An 18,930-nucleotide genomic window follows, 5' to 3' on the forward strand; every position below is an offset into this window, starting at 1 on the left:
TGGATGATCAGCCATGATCATATTGAATGGCGGTGCTGGCTCGAAGGGCCGAATGGCCTCCTGCTGCACCTATTGTCTATGTTTCTCTGTCTCATCCTTCTAAGGGCGGCACGGTGGCGCAGCGTTAGAGTTGCCGCCTTACAGCGAATGCAGCGCCGGAGACTCAGGTTCGATCCTGACTACAGGCGCCGTCTGTATGGAGTTGGTACGTTCTCCCTGTGGGTTTTCTCCGAGATCTTCGGTTTCCTCCCACACTCCAGAGACGTACAGGTATGTAGGTTAATTGGCTTGGTGTAAATGTAAAAAATGTCCCTAGTGGGTGTAGGATAGTGTTAGTGTGTGCGGGGATCGCTGGGCGGCGCGGACCCGGTGGGCCGAAGGGCCTGTTTCTGCGCTGTATCTCTAAATTCCAGTGAGCAGAAGCCCAGTCGACCCCCCGCCTCCACATCCACTCTGTCCACGCCTGGTGGCATACCGCATCTCGTCGGCGTTGATCTTGTTGTAGCGTAGGTTCAGGCTGGCAAACCCTTGGCTGCGCAGATCCGTGGCATTGAGCTTCAACGAGGAGACATACTGGAACACCGGGGCAATCCGCCGGACCAGCCACCTCCCCTCTTGCGGCAGCCACCTCACCTGGAACACACCGTCACGACAAGACATCACAAAATGCTGGGGTAACTCAGCGGGTCAGGCAGCATCTCAGGAGAGAAGGAATGGGCGACGTTTCGGGTCGAGACCCTTCTTCAGACCGATGTCAGGGGGGCGGGACAAAGGAAGGATATAGGTGGAGACAGGAAGACAGTGGGAGAATTGGGAAGGGGGAGGAAGAGAGGGACATAGGAACTACCTAAAGTTGGAGAAGTCAATGTTCATACCGCTGGGCTGCAAGCTGCCCAAGCGAAATATGAGGTGCTGTTCCTCCAATTTGCGGTGGGCCTCACTATGGCACTGGAGGAGGCCCATGACAGGAAGGTCAGACTGGGAGTGGGAGGGGGAGTTGAAGTGCTCAGCCACCAGGAGATCAGGTTGGTTTAGGCGGACTGAGCGAAGGTGTTGAGCGAAGCGATCGCCGAGCCTGCGTTTGGTCTCGCCGATGTAGAGAAGTTGACATCTGGAGCAGCGGATACAGTAGATGAGGTTGGAGGAGGTGCAGGTGAACCTCTGTCTCACCTGGGAAGACTGTTTGGGTCCTTGGATGGAACAAGAGGGGGGAGGTAAAGGGACAGGTGTTGCATCTCATGCGGTTGCAGGGGAAAGTGCCCGGGGATGGGGGTGGTTTGGGTGGGAAGGGACGAGTGGACCAGGGAGTTACGGAGAGAACGGTCTCTGTGGAACGCAGAAAGGGGAGGGGATGGGAAGATATGGCCAATGGTGGGGTCCTGTTGGGAAACACCAGAAACACTGGCCCCAGAGTGTGTGTGTGTGTGTGTGTGTGTGTGTGTGTGTGTGTGTGTGTGTGTGTGTGTGTGTGTGTGTGTGTGTGTGTGTGTGTGTGTGTGTGTGTGTGTGTGTGTGTGTGCGCGTGCGCGTGCGTGTGTGTAGGATAGCATTTAGTGTGCGGGGATCGCCGCTCAGTCCGGACTCGGTGGGCCGAAGGGCCTGTTTCCGCGCTGTATCTCTGAATTAAAAAACTACACTGAACCCGCTAACCACCCAGACCATGTTCTTCAGCCATAATAAGGTAGAAATGGAAATTCACAATGAAAAGAACAATTCTAGTATCGCCGGAGTATTGTGTTCAGTCGTGGTCACCATGTCACAGGGAAGATGTTGTCGAGCTGGAAAGGGTGCGGAGAAGATTTGCGAAGATGTTGCCAGGACTAGAGGGCCTGAGCTACAGGGAGAGGTTGAGCAGGCTGGGACTTTATTCCATGGAGCGCAGGAGGATGAGGGGTGATCTAAAAGTGGTGTACAAAATCATGAGAGGAATAGATCGTGTAGACGCACAGAGTGTCTTGCCCAGAGCAGGGGAATCGAGAACCAGAGGATACAGGTTTAAGGTGAGGGGGGGAAAGATTTAATGGGAATCTGAGGGGTAACTTTTTCCACACAGAGGGTGGTGGGTGTGTGGAATGAGCTGCCAGAGGTGTAGTTGTGGCAAGTACTACCATAATGTTTAAGAGGCATTTGGACAGGCACATGGATAGGAAGAATTTGGAGGGATATGGGCCAAATGATTTTGTTTGCCTCTGTAAGATCACCTCTATAAGATGGGCCAAATGGGCAAATTCTGCTCCTCTGACTGATGAACCTGTGAGTTCAGTCTAGTTTATTGTGACGTGTACCGAGGTACAGTGAAAAGCTTTTGTTGCGCGCTAACCAGTCAGCAGAAGGACAATACGTGATTACAATCGAGCTATTTACAGTGCAGATACATGTTAAGGGAATAACGTTTAGTGCAAGGTAAAGCCAGCAAAGTCCGATCAAGGATTGTCCGAGGGTCACCAATGAGGTGGATAGTAGTTCAGCACTGCTCTCTGGTTGTGGTAGGATGGTTCAGTTGCCTGATAACAGCCGGGAAGAAACAGCCCCTGAATCTGGAGGTGTGCGTTTTCACACTTCTGTACCTCTTGCCCGATGAGAGAGGGGAGAAGACGGAGTGACCGGAGGCGAGACTGGTCCTTGATGATGCTGCTGGCCTTGTGCATAATGGTGCGGTGGTAGAGTTGCTGTCTTACAGCGCTTTCAGCGCCAGAGACGCTGTGGGTTCGATCCCGACTACGGGTGCTGTCTGTACGGAGTTTGTACGTTCTCCCCGTGACCTGTGTGGGTTTTCTCCGAGATCTTCGGTTCCTTCCCACTCTCTAACAATGTGCAGGTTTGTAGGTTAATTGGCTTGGTATCAATGTAAATTGCCCCTGGCGTGTGTAGGATTAGTTCGATGAGGTGAGGTGGATAGTAGTTCAGCACCGCTCTCTGGTTGTGGTAGGACGGTTCAGTTGCCTGATAACAGCTGGGAAGAAACTGTCCCTGAATCTGGAGGTGTGCGTTTTCACACTTTTCTTTTAGCGCGGAAACAGGCCCTTCGGCCCACCGAGTCCGCGCCGCCCAGCGATCCCCGCACACTAACACTATCCTACACACACTAGAGACAAAAAAAAATTTACCCAGTTTTTAAAAACATTTTACCCAGTCAATTAACCTACAAATCTGCACGTCTTTGGAGTGTGGGAGGAAACCGAAGACCTCGGAAAAACCCCACGCAGGTCACGGGGAGAACGTACAAACTCCGTACAGACGGCGCCCGTAGTCAGGATCAAACCTGAGTCTCAGGCGCTGCATTCGCTGTAAGGCAGCAACTCTACCGCTGCGCCACCCTGCCACTTCTGATCCTCTTGCCTGACCCTGGTGTATGTAGGGTAGCGTTAATGTGCGGTATCGCTGGTCGGCGTATAGTGTTTGTACATTCTCCGGGATCTCCGACTTTTCTCCAGGTGCTCCGGTTTATTTGCACATCCCAAAGACGTACAGGTTTGTAGGTTAACTGGCTTCTGTAAAAATTGTAAATTGTCCCTTAGTTTGTGTAGGATAGTGTTAGTGTTGGTTTAGAGATACAGCGCGGAAACAGGCCCTTTTCTGCCCACCGGGTCCGAGCCGACTAGCAATCCCCGCACACTAACACTGTCCTACGCCCACTAGGGACAATTTTTTTTACATTTACCCAAGGCAATTAACCTACAAACCTGCACGTCTTTGGAGCGCGGGAGGAAACCGAAGATCTCGGAGAAAACCCACGCAGGTCACGAGGAGAACGTACAAACTCCGTACAGACAGCGCCCGTAGTCGGGATCGAACCCGGGTCTCCGGCGCAGCAAGCGCTGTGAGGCGGCAACTCTACCGCTGCGCCACTCTTGTAGGTCAATTGGCTTCTGTAAAAATTGTAAACTGTCCTCTAGCGTGCGCGTTAGTGCGATCGTTAGTCGGCGCGGACTCGGGGGGGACCTGTTTCCGCGAGTTGTGAATCTAAACCAAGCTAAGCCGCGCATCGAGGGGCGAAGGATTGGCGCCCGACCCGGGCTCACCAGCTGCTGGGGGATGCCAGAGTGGAGGATGGCGTCCAGGGTGACGTTGATCCAGGTGGAGCGGAAGGGGTGGCCGGCCGGCGGGCGCCACACGTCCACCAGCACCGACAGGTTCCGTCGCGCCGCCAACTGCAGCACGTCCGCCAGCCGGCACAGCGACTGGTTCAAGGCCTCCTCCCTCTCCTCGCCCGACAACCCGCTCGACGTCCCAAACGGGTCCTCCTGCCCCTCGCGACAAGGGAAAGATTCACATCGTGAGCGGCTCAACTCGTAACACGGGAAAGAGACAGTGCGGTCCATCATACAGGGTAAGAATAGGAAGGCAGAGTATTATCTGAATGGTGTCAAGTTAGGAAAAGGGGACGTACAACGAGATCTGGGTGTCCTAGTGCATCAGTCACTGAAAGGAAGCATGCAGGTACAGCAGGCAGTGAAGAAAGCCAATGGAATGTTTGCCTTCATAACAAGAGGAGTTGAGTATAGGAGCAAAGAGGTCCTCCTGCAGTTGTACCGGGCCCTAGTGAGACCGCACCTGGAGTACTGTGTGCAGTTTTGGTCTCCAAATTTGAGGAAGGATATTCTTGCTATTGAGGGCGTGCAGCGTAGGTTTACTAGGTTAATTCCCGGAATGGCGGGACTGTCATACGTTGAAAGACTGGAGCGACTAGTTCTAAATGGCCTACCCCTTATTCTTAAACTGTGGCCCTTTGTTCTGGACTCCCCCATACTGCAGGGGAAGAGAAAAGACATTGTGGCCTTCCATCGCAGTGAGGAGGTGACTGGAGGAGACTCACTGTGATGGATGTTTCTTTCTGTTTGATTGTGTGTGTGTTGTTGCTTATTTTTATTGCTCTTGTTGTTGGACTGTGGGTAATCTTTCATTTCACTGCACATTTATGTGTGTGTGACAAATAGACTTGACTTGACTTGATCCCTGTTTTTGTGTAATTCTGGCCCTCTTGAAGTAACCTGACTTGCACGTTAACCTTTTGGGAATCCCAAGTCCCAAGTCCGTCTGCACCTCCGCGCGGTAGTGGAAGCACGTTCACGTTCACGCTGTCCCGTGGCTTTCATGGTCAGACCTCTGGCGGTCAGGGTGACCCACCCCCACCTCCAACCCGGTCCCGGGACCTCCACCCACCTGAGAAAACCAGCGGCCAGCGTTGAGCTCCTTCAGGTCGGTCCAGTTGAACGTGGCGGCGTTGTCCAAGGCGCGGTTACGGAAGACCTCCTCCACGTTGGTGGTCCTGCGCAGGGTGGTGTCGTGCATGATGAACGGGACTCCGTCGTGACTGCAACGGGGCACAGAGTCCAGACTGTCACACGCACCAACAGCAGAACAATTACATCGCAGGAGGTTCAAGTGCGAAGGGGGAAAGGATTTAACAGGAACCCCAGGGGTAACCTTTTCCCTCAGAGGGTGGTGGGTGTGTGGAACGAGCCGCCAGAAGAGGTAGTTGAGGCTGGGACTATCCCATCGTTGAAGAAACAGTTGGACAGGTGCATTCATCGGACAGGTTTGGAAGGATATGGACCAAACGCAGGCAAGTGGGACTAGGGTAGACAATAGACAATAGGTGCAGGAGGAGGCCATTCGGCCCTTCGAGCCAGCATCGCCATTCGATGTGATCATGGCTGATCATTCTCGATCAGTACCCCGTTCCTGCCTACTCCCCATACCCCCTGACTCTGCTATCCTTAAGAGCTCTATCTAGCTCTCTCTTGAATGCATTCAGAGAATTGGCCTCCACTGCCTTCTGAAGCAGAGAATTCCACAGATTCACAACTCTCTGACTGAAAAGGGTTTTTCCTCATCTCAGTTCTAAATGGCCTACCCCTTATTCTTAAACTGTGGCCCCTGGTTCTGGACTCCCCCAACATTTGGGAACATGTTTCCTGCCTGTAACGTGTTCAACCCCTTAATAATATTATACGTTTCAATAAGTGTAGCTAGGTCAATGCTGGCCGGTGTGGGCGAGTTGGGCCGAAGGGCCTGTTTCCGCACTGTATCACTCTCTGACTCTATGAGGACCTACAGTTGGACAGGCCATTGGTGAGGCCGCATTCAGAATCATAGAAACATAGAAAATAGGTGCAGGAGTAGGCCATTCGGCCCTTCAAGCCAGCACCGCCATTCAACACAGTCATGGCTGAGAACCAGGAGCCACAGTTTAAGAATAAAGGGGAAGGCCATTTAGAACTGAGATGAGGAAAATCTTTTTCACTCAGAGAGTTGTGAATCTGTGGAATTCTCTGCCTCAGAAGGCAGTGGAGGCCAATACTCTGGATGCTTTCAAGAGAGAGCTGGATAGAGCTCTTAAGGATAGCGGAGTCAGGGGGTATGGGGAGAAGGCAGGAACGGGGTACTGATTGTGGATGATCAGCCATGATCACATTGAATGGTGGTGCTGGCTCGAAGGGCCGAATGGCCTCCTCCTGCACCTGTTGTCTATTGTCTATTGTCTACACTAGTCCCACTTGCCTGCGTTTGGTCCATATCCCTCCAAACCTGTCCTATCCATGCACCTATTGTCTATTGTAATAAAGTTCCACCATCTTCCTCTTTGTTCACCCGCGGTCGGGGCTGTTGAACCGTCCGCAGTCCGATGTATTCAGGGAGTAAGGCCCTAGCTTGACCCACCCACCTCACCCCGGGGGCTCAGGCCTGTGTGGGTGCACAGGGTCCCTGATCTCACCGACAACCGGGGGCTGCACAACCCACCTGATGGTCACGTTGACAAAGAGGCCGTCTGCGCGCTGCTCCACCGCCCTCCGGAAGGACATCAGCGTGTTCTCCGGGGCAAGCTGGGGAGGAAGGCACAGGACATGTCATCCATGAGGCAGAGGAGAAGCAACTGCAGATGCTGGATTGCACCAAAGATAGGCCCAATGCGCTGGAGTTACGACACCATCTTATTGAAACATATAAGATTTAGATTTAGAGATACAGCGCGGAAACAGGCCCTTCGGCCCACCGGGTCCGCGCCGCCCAGCGATCCCCGCACATTAACACTATCCTACACACACTAGGGACAATTTTTACATTTACCCAGTCAATTAACCTACAAACCTACACGTCTTCAGAATGTGGGAGGAAACCGGAGATCTCGGAGAAAACCCACGCAGGTCACGGGGAGAACGTACAAACTCCGTACAGACAGCAATAGACAATAGACATTAGGTGCAGGAGTAGGTCATTCGGCCCTTCGAGCCAGCACCGACCGCCATTCAATGTGATCATGGCTGATCATTCTCAATTAGCGCCCCATTCCTGCCTTCTCCCCATACCCCCTGACTCCGCTATCCTTAAGAGCTCTATCTAGCTCTCTCTTGAATACATTCAGAGAATTGGCCTCCACTGCCTTCTGAGGCAGAGAATTCCACAGATTCACAACTCTCTGTGAAAAAGTTTTTCCTCATCTCCGTTCTAAATGGCCTACCCCTTATTCTTAAACTGTGGCCCCTGGTTCTGGACTCCCCCAACATTGGGAACATGTTTCCTGCCTCTAACGTGTCCAACCCCTTAATAATCCTATATGTTTCGATAAGATCCCCTCTCATCCTGCTAAATTCCAGTGTATACAAGCCTAGTCGCTCCAGTTTTTCAACATTTGACAGTCCCGCCATTCCGGGAATTAACCTAGTAAACCTACGCTGCACGCCCTCAATAGCAAGAATATCCTGCCTCAAATTTGGAGTCCAAAACTGCACACAGTACTCCAGGTGCGGTCTCACTAGGGCCCTGTACAACTGCAGAAGGACCTCTTTGCTCCTATACTCAACTCCTCTTGTCATGAAGGCCAACATTCCATTGATCCGTAGTCAGGATCGAACCTGGGTCTCCGGTGCTGTAAGGCAGCAACTCTACCACTGGGCCATCCTGCCGCTTTGACGTGTTTGACTTGACTGTATTTACGTCTAGTATTTCCCCGTTGGCAGAAAATACAGAAGTTTGAAAGCGCGCACCACCAGACTCGGGAACAGCATCTTCCCCCTCTGTTATCGGGCTTCTGAACGGCCCTTCCATAAGCTAGGGCACTGTCCGATTCACCTCTACCCCATTGCGGACAGTGGACTTTGTCTGTGGAACTGATGCGCTACAATGCTGGGAAATACATTCTGTATCTCCCCCTTTTGCTCTACCTATTGGACTTGAGTTTGTCTTGATGGTATTTATGTGCAGTGTTATCTGACCTGTTTGGATAGCATGCAATACACAGCTTTTCATCGTACCTCGATGCATGTGGCAAACATAAACTAAACAATCTTTAATTTTGGCTTAAATGAGCTGCCGGAGGCAGGTACTTTAACAGCATTTAAACAATATTTAGACAGGTACCTGGATGAGAAAGGTTTCGTGGAACACGGGCTAAACCTGGGCACATGAGACCACCTTTGCGCCGAATTCTGTAGAGTTGCTGCTTTAGAAGCGAAGGGCAGAGACCCAGGTTCGATCCTGACTACGGGGGCTGTCCGTACGGAGTTTGTACGTTCTCCCTGTGACCTGCGTGGGTTTTGTCCAGGTGCTCCGGTTTCCTCCCACATTCCAAGGATGTGCGGGTTTGTAGGTCAAATTCTGCCAATTGCAAATTGTCCCCAGTGTGTGTAGGATAGTGTTAGTGCAAGGGGTGATCGCTGGTCGGCACAGACTCGGTGGGCTGAAGGGCCTGTTTCTACGCTGTATCTGGTCAGCTCTTGGGGCTAAAGGAATCAAGGGATACGGGGAAAAAGCAGGAACGGGGTACTGAATTTAAAAGAGAGTTAGATAGAGCTCATGGGGCCAGTGGAATCAAGGGATACAGGGAGAAGGCAGGAACGGGGTACTGATTTTGGATGGTCAGCCATGATCATATTGAATGGCAGTGCTGGCTCGAAGGGCCAAATGGCCTCCTCCTGCACCTATTTTTCTATGTTTCTATGTTTCTAAGTCTAAAGTCAATACATTCCAGTCAAACTCAAGCACAATTGGTAGACCAAAGTCTCTATAACTCAGTGGGTCAGGAGGACATAGTTAGGTGACGTGTCAGGTCGGGACCTTTCTTCAGAGTATAGAAGATGCCAAAGGGATTTCGGAGGTCGGGTGGAGGAAGGAACTGCAGATGCTGGTTTAAACCGAAGATAGACGCAAAAACGTTGGGAGTAACTCAGTGGGATGGGCAGCATTTAGAAAACATAGACATAGAAAACATAGAAAACAGGTGCAGGAGGAGGCTATTTGGCCCTTCGAGCCAGCACCGCCATTCATTGTGATCATGGCTGATCCTCCACAATCAGTAACCCGTGCCTGCCTTCTCCCCATATCCCTTGATTCTACTAGCCCCTGGAGCTCTATCTAACTCTCTTTTAAATTCACCCAGTGAATTGGCCTCCACTGCCCTCTGTGGCAGAGAATTCCACACATTCACAACTCTCTGGGTGAAAAAGTATTTTCTCACCTCAGTTTTAAATGGCCTCCCCTTTATTCTTAGACTGTGTGGCCCCTGGTTCTGCAAATGAAAGGGATAGGTAGAAGGAATGTTTGACGTTTCGGGTCGAGACCTTTCTTCAGACTCTGAACGTCACCCATTCCTTCTCTCCAGAAATGCTGCCTGTCCCGCTGAGTTTCTCCAGCATTTAATAATAATATTAATAATATAATATATTTCTTTATTCGTCCCACACCGGGGAAATTTGCAGTGTTTTACAGCAGCAAAGTGGATAGCAAGAGATCACACATTATAAATAAAAATAAAGATAAGGATAATTGTCATCATTTACTGCGTTTTTCTTTACTGTTACTGTTAACTGGTCTGTTGACTCGTCTGCTGGGAGCAGTGCTGGTTGTGCAGTCTCACAGCGGCGGGAAGCAAGGAAGGACCTCCTATATCTCTCCTTCACGCACTTGGGGTGAAGGAGTCTGTCACTGAAGGAGCTACTCGGTGCAGTGACAGTGCCCTGCATGGGGTGGGAGTCGTTGTCCAGCAGCGATGTTAACTTTGCCATCATCCTCCTCTCTCCCACCGCCTGCACTGGGTCGAGGGGGGCAACCCAGGACAGAGCTGGCCTTTCCATCCAGCTTGTCGAGTCTCTTCCCCTCCAGCCGCTGAGACGCTGCTGCTCTGGCAGAACACTCCATAGAAGATGGCCGATGCAACCACCGTGTTTGTAGTTAGGAGTGGCCCCCCTGCCCACATTTTGAGTCTGTCTTTGGATTTGGGAGGGATCTCACCGCCTCGCTGCTGCCACCCAGTGTCCAAACATCAACCCCGCACCTCAGTGCCTCAAAGACGAGGTTTGAGCATGTTTTCTGAAGAAGGGTCTCGACCCGAAACGTCACCCGTTCCTTCTCTCCTGAGATGCTGCCTGACCCGCTGAGTTAACTCCAGCATTTTGTGAAGAAAAGACAAGGTTTGAAATCACCTGCAATACTCACCATGTCCACCTGGTGGCAGAGGATGCTCACTTACAATAGACAATAGACAATAGAAAATAGGTGCAGGAGAAGGCCATTCGGCCCTTCGAGCCAGCACTGCCATTCAATGTGATCATGGCTGATCATTTTCAATCAGTACCCCGTTCCTGCCTTCTCCCCATACCCCCTGACTCCGCTATCCTTAAGAGCTCTATCTAGCTCTCTCTTGAATGTATTCAGAGAATTGGCCTCCACTGCCTTCTGAGGCAGAGAATTCCACAGATTCACAACTCTCTGACTCAAAAAGTTTTTCCTCATCTCTGTTCTAAATGGCCTACCCCTTATTCTTAAACTGTGGCCCCTGGTTCTCCCCCAACATTGGGAACATGTTTCCTGCCTCTAATGTGTCCAACCCCTTAATAGTTTTATACGTTTCGATAAAATCCCCTCTCATCCTTCTAAATTCCAGTGTATACAAACCTAGTCGCTCCAGTTTTTCAACATTTGACAGTCCCGCCATTCCGGGAATTAACCTAGTAAACCTACGCTGCACGCCCTCAATAGCAAGAATATCCTTCCTCAAACATGCAAATCGGCTGTATATATATGATATGATGATGATAAAATATTTCCACGCTGGAATCTCTGCTCATGCCACAATTACCCGCTCTGTTTACCCTCCCACTGAATTTAATTATTTACTGGAATCTTGGCATCATCTTTGATCAAACCCTCTCCTTCGACAAACACACTAAACACATCACAAAGACAGCCTTCTTCCACCTCAAAAACATCGCCCGTTTCCGTCCATCCCTCTCCTCCACAGCTGCAGAAACCCTCATCCACGCCTTCATCACCTCCCGTCTGGACTACTGCAACAGCCTCCTCTATGGTTCACCCTCAAAAATCATCAATAAACTCCAATACATCCAGAACTCCGCTGCCCGTCTGCTCACCCACACCCCGATCCGTGACCATATCACCCCCGTCCTTTACAAGCTCCACTGGCTCCCCATCCCCCAGAGAATCCAGTACAAAATCCTCCTCATGACCTACAAAGCCCTCCATAACCTGGCCCCATCCTACCTGACTGACCTCCTCCACAGACACACTCCCACCCGCACCCTCCGCTCTGCTGCTGCTAACCTCCTGTCCCCCCCCATCCGGACCAAACTCAGATCCTGGGGGGGACAGGGCTTTCTCCATCGCTGCTCCCACCCTCTGGAACTCACTACCTCAGACCATCAGAGACTCCTCCTCACTCACCACATTCAAAACATCACTGAAGTCTCACCTGTTCAACACTGCCTTCAATCACTGACCGTCGCCCCACCTTATTCATCCTTTTTTTTTGTTCGTTTATTTATTTATTTTTATGTTTTACTTACTCTGTAAAGCGTCTTTGAGTTTCCAGAAAAGCGCAATACACATGAAATGTATTATTATTATTATTACTAGACCAAGTAGCCCCGTTGGGCCCAAACCTCTCCTGCATTGGTGCAGCACCCTGTCCTCCCGTCCTCCCCTCTCTCCTCAACCCCCCCTCCCCTCTCCCTTCTCCCCCCCCCTCCCCTCTCCCTTCTCCCCCACTCCCCCCTCCCCCCCCTCCCCCTCCTTTTAAACTTAAAAATGTGAATAACTTTAAAAACATAACACCGATTTCAATAAAACTGCTTGCATTATCACTAAAGTGACAATGGCGAGTAAGGTGGGCCTAAAATTGTTGCGCTATCGTGTGTCGTTTTGGCTGAAGTTCAGTCACAAACAAGATAACAAACGAGAGTTTTAGTATATAGATTACATATTTCACAGGAGGTTTAGAGATACAGCGTGGAAACAGGCCCTTCGGCCCACCGGGTCCGCGCCGCCCAGCGATCCCCGCACACTAACACTATCCTGCACACACTAGGGACAATTTTTACATTTACACCAAGCCAATTAACCTACAAACCTGCACGTCTCTTTGGAGTGTGGGAGGAAACCGAAGATCTCGGAGAAAACCCACGCAGGTCACGGGGAGAACGTACAGACTCCGTACAGACGGCGCCCGTAGTCGGGATCGAACCTGAATCTCAGGCGCTGCATTGGGCAGCAACTCTACCGCTGCGCCACCGTGCTGCGAAGAAATGAATCTTTGCATCATCCAAACCTGTCCTTTTCTTGAGGTGGGAGCTTGGCGGTATCTAATCTGTACTTAAAAGTCCCAGAGTGATACAGCGTGGAAACAGGCCCTTCAACCCAACTTGCCCACACCGGCCAACGTGCCCCATCTTGCACAAGTCCTACCTGCCTGCGTTTGGCCCATATCCCTCTAAACCTTTCCATATATATTAATGATCTGGATGAAGGAATTAGAAGTAACACTAGCAAGTTTGCAGATGACACAAAGCTGGGTGGCAGTGTGAACTGCGAAGAGGATGTTAGGAGGTTGCAGGGTGACCTGGACAGGTTGAGTGAGTGGGCAGATGCGTGGCAGATGCAGTCTAACGTAGATAAATGTGAGGTTATCCATTTTGGCGGCAAAAACAAGGAGGCAGATTATTATCTCAAGGGTGTCGGGTTAGGTAAGAGGAAGGTGTAGCGAGACCTGGGTGTCCTTGTACACCAGTCACTGAAAGTTGGCGTGCAGTTACAGCAGGCAGTGAAGAAAGCTAATGGCATGTTGGCCTTCATAACAAGAGGATTTCAGTATAGGAGTAAAGAGGTTCTTCTGCAGTTGTATAGGGCCCTGGTGAGACCACATCTGGAGTATTGTATACAGTTTTGGTCTCCTAATTTGAGGATGGACATCCTTGTAATTGAGGCAGTGCAGCGTAGGTTCACCAGGTTAATCCCTGGGATGGCGGGACAGGGATGTGTTGGGACAGTGAAGAGGGAGCTTCACTCTGCGTAGAAAAGAACTGCAGATGCTAGTTTACACAGAGGTAAGGCACAAAATGCTGGAGTAACACGAGTTAGATTTAGCTCTTCGGGCTAACGGAATCAAGGGATCAGGGGAGAAAGCAGGAACGGGCTACTGATTCTGGATGATCAGCCATGATCATATGGAATGGCGGTGCTGGCTCGAAGGGCCGAATGGCCTACTCCTGCAATGATCTTCTATGTTTCTAACTCAGCGGGACAGGCAGCATCTCGGGAGAGAAGGAATGGGTGACGTTTCGGGTCGAGACCCTTCTTCAGACACTGTGTGTGTCTGATCCTGGGATTGTGTGCGTGTGATGAGACGGTGTGGAGGTTGCTTCACTCTGTGGGTGTCGTTCTGCAGTTGTACAGGGCCCTGGTGAGACCACATCTGGAGCATTGTGTGCAGTTTTGGTCTCCTAATTTGAGAAAGGACGTCCTTGCTATTGAGGCAGTGCAGCGTAGGTTCACCAGGTTAATCCCTGGGATGGCGGGACTGTCATATGAGGAAAGGTTGGAAAGTCTGGGCTTGTATTCACTGGAGTTTAGAAGGATGAGAGGAGATCTTCTAGAGACATATAAAATTATAAAAGGACTAGGCAAGCAAGATGCAGGAAAAATGTTCCCAATGTTGGGAAGAGTCCAGAACCAGGGGCCATACAGTCTAAGAATAAAGGGGAGGCCATTTTAAACTGAGGTGAAAGGAAACATTTTCACCCAGAGAGTTGTGAATTTGTGGAATTCTCTGCCACAGAGGGCAGTGGAGGCCAATTCACTGGATGAATTTAAAAGAGAGTTAGATAGAGCTCTGGGGACTAGTGGAATCAAGGGATATGGGGAGAAGGCAGGCACGGGTTACTGAGTGTGGATGATCAGCCATGATCACAATGAATGGCGGTGCTGGCTCGAAGGCTCAAATGGCCTCTCCCGCACCTGTTGTGTGTGTGTGTGTGTGTGTGTGTGTGTGTGTGTGTGTGTGTGTGTGTGTGTGTGTGTGTGTGTGTGTGTGTGTGTGTGTGTGTGTGTGTGTGTGTGTGAGAGTGTGTGTGTGGGGTGTGTGTGTGTGTGTGTGGGGTGTGTGTGTGGGGTGTGTGTGTGTGTGTGTGTGTGTGTGGGGTGTGTGTGTGTGTGCGTGTGTGCGTGTGTGTGTGTGTGTGTGTGTATGTGTGTGTGTGTGTGTGTGGGGTGTGTGTGTGTGTGGGGTGTGTGTGTGTGTGTGTGTGTGTGTGTGTGTGTGTGTGTGTGTGTGTGTGTGTATGTGTGTGTGTGTGTGGGGTGTGTGTGTGTGTGTGTGGGGTGTGTGTGTGTGTGTGTGTGTGTGTGTGTGTGTGTGTGTGTGTGTGTGTGTGTGTGTGGGGTGTGTGTGTGTGTGTGTGTGTGTGTGTGTGTGTGTGTGTGTGTGTGTGTGTGTGTGTGTGTGTGTGTGTGTGGGGTGTGTGTGTGTGTGTGGGGTGTGTGTGTGGGGTGTGTGTGTGTGTGTGTGTGTGTGTGGGGTGTGTGTGTGTGTGTGTGTGTGTGTGTGTGTGTGTGTGTGTATGTATGTGTGTGTGTGGGGTGTGTGTGTGTGACGGGGCGGGGCGGAGGGAGCTTCACTCTGTGTGTGTCTGACCCTTGCAGAGAATGAAGCAGAACATGTCCGAGCCTCCATTGGCAACCTTGCTCATGTCGTTGACTGCATCAGGATAATGGCTTCTCTCTTGTTACGGAGACATTCCAGCTGCTGGCTTCTTGCTTATGGGTACCAGGTATTAAAAATAGCACACAGCCTCTCTCGATCCCAGGAGGAGCAGCTGAGAGGCAGCGGAGACTCCACGCTGTTTTTGCAGGAAGCGTTTAAAGCGTTGCCCTGAATCTCAGTGGGAATGGGCGAGTGTCTAGTTCAGTTCAGAGACACAGCACGGAAACAGGCCCTTCGGCCCACCGGGTCCGCGCCGACCAGCGATCCCCGCGCATTAACGCTGCCCTACGCACACCAGAGACTATTTTTACCCCAAGGGAATTAACCTACAAACCTGCACGTCTTTGGAGTGCGGGAGGAAACCGGAGCACCCGGAGAAAACCCAGCCGGGTCACGGGGAGAACGTGCAAACTCCGCACAGAGGGCACCCGCAGTCAGGATGGAACCGGGGTCTCTGGCGCAGTGAAGCAGCAGCTCTACCCGCTGCGCCACCGTGCCGCCTGCAATCGCTGGAGTTTAGAAGGACGAGGGGGGGGGGGGGTGGTGGTAAAATTACCGGATAGTGAAAGGCCTGGATAGAGTGGATGTGGAGAGGATGTTTCCACTAGTGGGAGAATCTAGGCCCAGAGGGCACAGCCTCGGAATTAAAGGACGTGCCTTTAGAAAGGAGGAACTTCTTTAGTCAGAGGGCGGTGAATCTGTGGAATTCATTGCCACAGACGGCTGTGGAGGCCACAAGTCAGTGGATATTTTTAAGGCAGATAGACAGATTCTTGATTAGTACGGGTGTCAGGGGTTATGGGGAGAAGGCAGGAGAATGGGGTTAGGAGGTAGACCCAAGAATGAGAGGTAGACCCATGAATGGTGGAAGTGAGTGGGCAGATGCAGTTTAATGTGGTCCATCTTGCTCCTCTAGTATCTATGTTAAACACTGCAACCTCAAATAAGCTCTGAACAATAGACTATTATTATTATTATTATTATTATTATTATTATTATTATTATTATTATTATTATTATTATTATTATTATTATTATTATTATTATTATTTATGGTGTACTATGTTTACATATTCTGCTGTGCTGCAGCAAGTAAGAATTTCATTGTTCTACCTGGGACATCTATATACTAAGACTCTCGTTTGTTTGTTTGTTTGTTCCTGAACTACAGACAAAACTGTACACGATAGTGCGACAGTGTCAGGCCCACCGTACTCACCGTCGTCCCTTTGGTGCCAATGGAAGAAGTTTCATTGAAATTGGTGTTATATTTTTAAAGTTATTCACATTTTAAAGTTTAAATCTATCTCCTAGGGAGGGAGGGGGGGACGGAGGGAGGGGGGTGGAGGGGGATGGAGTGGGGGGAGGGGAAGGGGGGAGTGGGAAGGAGGAGAGGGGAGGGGAGGGAAGGGGGGAGGAATGGGGAGGGAGGGGAAGGGAGGGGGGAGGGATGGGGGAGGGGAAGGGAGGGGGAGGAATGGGGAGGGAGGGGTGGAGGGGAGGGGGAGGGAGGATAAGGGGGGGTTGAGGGGGATGGAGTGGGGGAGGGGAAGGGGGGAGTGGGGAGGAGGAGAGGGGAGGGGGAGATAGTGGGTGGGGAGAAGGGAGGGGGGAGGGAGGGAGGGGGTGGGTGGGGAGAGGGGAGGGAGAGGGGAGGGGGGAGGGAGGGGAAGGGAGGGGGAGGGGAAGGGGCGGGTGAGTGGGGAGGAGAGGGTGCTGCACCAATGCAGGAGAGGTTTGGGCCCAACGGGTCCACTTGGTCTAGTGTGACAATCCCCCACTGTGCTGCCGACCGGTCACTGAGGGGGAGTGGAGTGGAGCGGACCGGACCGTTCCTGTCCCAGCCACGACTGCTGAGCCGACATACCATGGGCGCGCCCCTGTTCCCGATGATGTCCGGCCTCGGGCCGAGATCCTCCCTGTTCATGATGCAGGGAGAGTAGATGACGAGCGGGAGGAGGTAGAAAGCCAGCAGCACTCCCACGTACAGGATGAGGAGCAGTGCCTGGAAAACTGGGAGCAAACAGATACCGGCCGTCAGTACCTCCCGGGGGCACACAGAGGAGATTACAGCGGAGGCACGCGCACCCACACAGCGCCGAAACGGGACCTTCGGCCCACCGAGCCCGCGCCCACCAGCGATCGCCACACACACACACGCACACGCACACACATGCACGCACACACACACACACACACACACACACACACACGCACACACACACACGCACAGACGCCACACACACACGCACACACACACACACATACACACACGCACGCACACACACACACGCACACACACACACACACACACACACACACACGCACACACACACACACACACACGCACACACACACACACACACACACACACACACACGCACACACGCACACACACACACACGCGCACACGCACACACACACGCAGGCACACACGCACACACAAGGACACACGCACATACGCACGCACACACGCAAGCACACACGCAGGCACGCAAGCATGCACGCACACACATACACACACACACAAGCCACAAAACACACACACAGCGCGGAAACAGGACCTTCGGCCCACCGATTCCACGCCAACCAGCGATCACCCCGCATACTAGCACTATCCTGCACACACTAGGGACACACACACACACGTACACACACACTCACGCACACACTTACACACTTACACACACACACACTCACGAGGGACGATTTTACAATTTCTACTGAAGCCAATTAACCTACAAAACTGAAAATAGACACAAAAGATGGAGTAACTCAGCGTTACAGGCAGCATCTCTGGAGAGAAGGAATGGGTGACGTTTCGGCTCGAGACCCTTGCTCAGACTGAGGAAGGGTCTCGACCCCGAAACGTCACCCATTCCTTCGCTCCAGAGATGCTGCCTGTCCCACTGAGTCACTCCATCTTTTTGTGTCTATCTTCGGTTTAAACCAGCATCTGAAGTTCCTTCTTACACATTTAACATGCAAACCTGTACGTCTTTAGAGTGTGACATGTTTGGGACATTAGGGGAAACCGGGGCACTCGGAGAAAACCCACGAGAACGTGCAAGCTCCACACATCCACACAGCCCGTGGTCGGGATTGAACCGGGGTCTCTGGCGCTCTGAGGCATCGGCTCTACCAACTGTGCCAGACTCAGATGATGCACATGACAATTAAACAGAAGAAAGAACACAGAGTGCTGGAGTAACTCAGCGGGTCAGGCAGCATCTCTGGAGAACATGGATAGATGACGTTTCACAGAGTGCTGGGGTAACTCAGCGGGTCAGGCAGCATCTCTGGAGAACGAGGATGGGTGACGTTTCGAATCGGGTCGGGACCCTGACCCACACTTGACTCATTGCGCCCACGGGCTTGGAGCGGTGGGGATGGTACGTACCGATTCTCTCCGTCCGAGCAAAGTGCCCGGCGACCAGCCACGCCAGCAGCGTAACCACAGCAACGGTGCCAATGTGCAAAAACGGCGCGGTGGCCTGGTTTAAGGGAGAGAAAATCACACAGATGTTAGTTAGTTAGTTAGTTAGTCACTCCTGGTTCTGGACTCTCCCAACATTGAGAACATTTTTCCTGCATCTAGCTTGTCCAGTCCTTTTATAATTTTATATGTTTCTATGAGATCCCCTCTCATCCTTCTCAATCCCAGTGAATACAACCCAGTCTTTCCAATCTTTCAATAGACAATAGACAATAGGTGCAGGAGTAGGCCATTCGGCCCTTCGAGCCAGCACCACCATTCAATGTGATCATGGCTGACCATTCTCAATCAGTAACCCGTTCTTGCCTTCTCCCCATACCCTCTGACTCCGCTATCCTTAACAGCTCTATCGAGTGGATGTGGAGAGGATGTTTCCACTAGTGGGAGAGTCTAGGACCAGAGGGCACAGCCTCATTTATAATGACGTTCCTTCAGAATGGTG

General features: G+C 51.5%; 1 protein-coding gene across 4 annotated transcripts in view; it reads right to left on the reverse strand.

Moving 5' to 3' along the window:
- The window catches only part of gdpd5b (glycerophosphodiester phosphodiesterase domain containing 5b), a 158,121-nt gene that overhangs the window by 24,558 nt on the left and 114,633 nt on the right, over positions 1-18,930 (reverse strand). For all 4 annotated transcript variants that reach the window (XM_078401985.1, XM_078401983.1, XM_078401984.1 and 1 more), the window contains exons 7-12: positions 18,393-18,486; positions 16,860-17,005; positions 6,745-6,827; positions 5,164-5,314; positions 4,023-4,244; positions 476-633 (exon numbers count right to left, since the gene is read on the reverse strand). In XM_078401985.1, the coding sequence (XP_078258111.1) occupies positions 476-633; positions 4,023-4,244; positions 5,164-5,314; positions 6,745-6,827; positions 16,860-17,005; positions 18,393-18,486 (854 nt within the window). The remainder of the gene's footprint in view (positions 1-475; positions 634-4,022; positions 4,245-5,163; positions 5,315-6,744; positions 6,828-16,859; positions 17,006-18,392; positions 18,487-18,930) is intronic.

This window comes from Rhinoraja longicauda, chromosome 7, assembly GCF_053455715.1.
Source record: "Rhinoraja longicauda isolate Sanriku21f chromosome 7, sRhiLon1.1, whole genome shotgun sequence".
Classification (NCBI taxonomy): Eukaryota; Metazoa; Chordata; class Chondrichthyes; order Rajiformes; family Arhynchobatidae; genus Rhinoraja; species Rhinoraja longicauda.